Below are 3739 nucleotides of genomic sequence, written 5' to 3'. Positions count from 1 at the left end.
AGTCCTCCAGCCAGCAGGGATCACAGGTGTGCCCATGGGTGGGTTCAGGATGACCAAGAATCTAAACACCAGGCCTTCCTATATGGCTTCTGCATTGAGCAGCAGTACCCACCTGCATCACCGTGGCTATGCCTGAATATATATTTTAGAACAGAGAAATTTTTACTTCATTTCCCGAAAATATTAGTCACCAATTTTAAGATATGGTTAACGACTTAAGGACCAGACGTGTGGCCCAGTGGTTAAGGGAGTCAGAACCTACATGGCCACTTGCGACTTGAGAAACAAGCTGGGTGCGCTTGTGTGTGTGCCTAAAATCACAGCAGGATGGATAAATGAAGGAGAAGCAATTGTAGCATGACTGCATTCCACTGGGGGGAGCTGGCACATACAGAGCTATTTTAAGAAAAAAGTATTTTTCTCAGTTAGTGCCAAGTAGCCTCAGAGGTGAGAAGATGGAAATGAGAGTGGGTATTTCCTAGTAGTTTTTCTGTAAGAATACACCTAGGTATCATCGTCGAGATCATGGAAAAACAAGAAGATTGTCCACTCTTTCTCCTGGATGTTATACTTACTTGGCAAATACACTATTTAAACCATTCTACAATTTAGCTACCTGCTCTTAGATTTGTAATTTAATTCTCTGAGTTTGCTTATTTCCCTTTTTCCCCCCACTCAGCTATAGCTGCTATAGCCCAAATGTGGGATTAAGAGAATAAGACCAAACAGAGCTACACCAGTGTCTTGTTCTGTTTGTGGTAATTTGAAATAGGTGCAGAAGAGACCAACTTTTCAAGTCACGTGGGCTAAGAAGAATCCCTTACCATGTAGGGTTGTGAGAAAAAGTGGTATACTTGTGTTTAAGGACATGGCTTTATTTATTACCTGAATATGAATGAAAAAGGTGAACAAAAGTGCAGAATTCAGTTACCTCTGAATTTAAATCATAAACAAAAAATTGAAGCTTAAATCTACTTTGGAAGGAAACACTTTATAAAAATGAGTAATACTTTTCAGCTACAGAAAAATACATTTGTTTTTCTCATTAAGATTGAAGGAGAAGACTTATTCCCTATGGCCATTTCTTTTGGATGAACAGAAGAAGTACTTGAATCCTCTCTATAGTTCCAAATCTCAGAGATTTACAGTTTTGGAGCCAAATACAGTATCTTTCAATTTTAAGTAAGTTGGCATCATTTAAATATTTCTTTTTGATTTTTCTTAAACACAGTTCATTGATACTTATTTTTTCTTTGTCATAAAGGTTTTGGAGAAACATGTATCATCAGTTTGATCGAACATTGCACCCTCGACAGTCTGTATGTAATATAATTATGAATATGAATGAGCAAAATAAACAGTTAGAGGAAGATATTAAAGATTTAGAATCTGTAAGTATTCTGAAGTATCTAATGTAAGACATTTGGAATATTAATTTACTGTTAAGCTAATAACACTTGTCAGTAAAAATGAACATATATAAAAACTTCTTTAGTACACATGACTGTTTCAAAATCAGGCCTCCTCTACTTTGATTGAATAGGTTATCTTGAATCACTTTCTCTGTATTTAAAATATATTCAAATACTTGAAGTACATAGCAAAGTGTAAGGATAAATAAATATTTGGATATCCACACGTAACTTTATGAGATTTTAACATTTACCGTGTGTGTTTCAGATCTGTCTTGTTTTAAGAAATAAAACATAGATAATACTTGAGACCAGCAGTTGGCATAATGGCTATATTGCTGGACTCCCATGTAGTTGACTGTGGTTCGAGTCCCGGACTCGGTGGGTTAAACTCAAGCCAGGCACGTGTGTGTGTGTGTGTGCCCAAGATCCTGAGGGGAGAATGGAGGAGAAGAGATTGCAGCATGGCCATTCCCCCTGTAGGGTGATTTCTCGCTTTCTGTCTCTGTCTTTCTGGTGAGCGCATGCGCCCTATAGCAAAAACGTCTCCAAAAAAAAGAAAGAAAACATTATAGGTAATATTTAAAGAACCTGTGTACTCTCAGTCTTCTCGCATTAGTTTTGAGGAGAGCAAATTCATTGTACTGAATTTGGGGTTAATTATCCTCTTCCTACATTTTGTTGTATGGATATATAATTTATAATACTGTTTTTTCATAGTTTGTTATATTATTTTTTTTTATATATTGGAAAAATACCAGAGAAAATCTGTAGTGTCTCTATGAGGTATATGCAGAGTCTGCAAAAAATGTATGAAATATGTGTAGTATGAAAAACTTATATATGAATTTTAGATGCTTTTGCACCAGAATAAACTTACACTTTTATTCTGTTTTTCCACAAGTGTTTTGAAGTCCCCTAGCAAAGGACAACAATGTATATGCCCTTCTACCCTTCAATTGGTTTAAGAAATTGTATGTTTAAAATGATATAAAAGTCATCATACTGTTTATATGACTGTTTTGCTTGACATTGTTTGGAAATTTATTCATGTTAATACCTGTGGTTTTAAGTTCAGCTTGTTCATTACTAACTACAACATAACATTCTGTTATGTGAGTATATCACAGTTTAGCATTCTGTTGATGATGAATATTTAAATTGTTTTCAGTTTTAGATTTCCATAATTACAAATGAAATTGAATGACTTCATTCGTTTATTGACCATTTGATTTTCCTTTTCTGTGTTGGAGTATTAAGACCTTTGCCCATTTTTCTCTTGGCATATTTGCCTTTTTTTCTTACTGATTAGTAAGAGTTTTTTATATATCACACACTAATTCTTTGTTAGTTATATATGTCATATATATGTATTGCAAATGGCTTTGCCCAGCCTATTCTTGTCTTTTTACTTTATTTATGATATATATGGTTTATGAAGATGTTTTGAACTTTCTTGTAGTTATATTGATTAATCTTTATTTTTTATGCTTTTTGTGTGTCTTGTTTAAGAAATCCTTCTCCACCCCTAAGACATTCCTATAATCTTTTCTTTGCCATCATATATAACCAAAAAGGATCAGTAAGTACTTATATATTTTAGAAACCATAGACAGTTGTAACAGTAAGGCTGTCTTGTCTGCCTCCCAGGGAGGAGTTACCTTTAGTTGTCTCTTAGATAGGAAAGTAATGACTGCTAGAGTAAATTACAGGAGTGCATGTTAAAGAGAGGCAAGCCGAGGATGCAGGTGATACAAGGTTATCTGGAGATCAGTCTAAGAGCCTGGAGAGCTTGATGCTCTGCCAGAGAATGCTTTCTAAACCTTTAGTTCAAAAGAAAGTTCTGCTGTGTTCTAAAACCTGCTGTGTTCACCCAACAAACCATTGTAGGATAATGGCGTAAGGAAAGCTCTTAAAAGCCAGTAAAAATTTTAACTAATAAATATATTTGTGATTGTTAAACTCTATAGTTGTGATTCCAGGATAAAGTGTTACACACATTGTTCTTGTTATAAACTGTCTACTTGTTATACTCTCTGAGTGATGTATGTATGCCCTTTTCAAAAATGAAGGCTCAGTGGGAACCAGCAGTTAGCATAATGGCTATGTAGCTGGACTCCCACGTAGGCGACCGCGGTTCGCATCCTGGACCCGGTGGCTTAAAACTCACGCCGGGCGCATGTGTGTGCGTGCCCAAAATCCCAAGAGGAGAATGGAGGAGAAGGGATTGAGGCGTGACCATCCCCCCTGGGGGGTGATTTCTCGCTTTCTGTCTCTATGTCTCTCTCTGTCTGTCTGGCGAGTGCACGTGCCCTATAGTGAAAAAC

The 3739-nt window shown here is 36.2% G+C and overlaps 1 protein-coding gene across 4 annotated transcripts in view; it reads left to right on the top strand.

Moving 5' to 3' along the window:
- MTMR6 (myotubularin related protein 6) overlaps positions 1-3739 on the top strand; it is a 62169-nt gene that overhangs the window by 54146 nt on the left and 4284 nt on the right. For all 4 annotated transcript variants that reach the window (XM_014592012.2, XM_014592013.2, XM_014592014.2 and 1 more), the window contains 2 exons: positions 1051-1182; positions 1265-1391. In XM_014592012.2, the coding sequence (XP_014447498.1) occupies positions 1051-1182; positions 1265-1391 (259 nt within the window). The remainder of the gene's footprint in view (positions 1-1050; positions 1183-1264; positions 1392-3739) is intronic.

The sequence above is a fragment of the Tupaia chinensis genome, unplaced genomic scaffold (assembly GCF_000334495.1).
Source record: "Tupaia chinensis unplaced genomic scaffold, TupChi_1.0 Scaffold000634_1, whole genome shotgun sequence".
Lineage (NCBI taxonomy): Eukaryota > Metazoa > Chordata > Mammalia > Scandentia > Tupaiidae > Tupaia > Tupaia belangeri.
The sequence above is the reverse complement of the archived record's forward strand: the minus strand, read 5'-3'. Positions and strand labels throughout refer to the sequence as shown.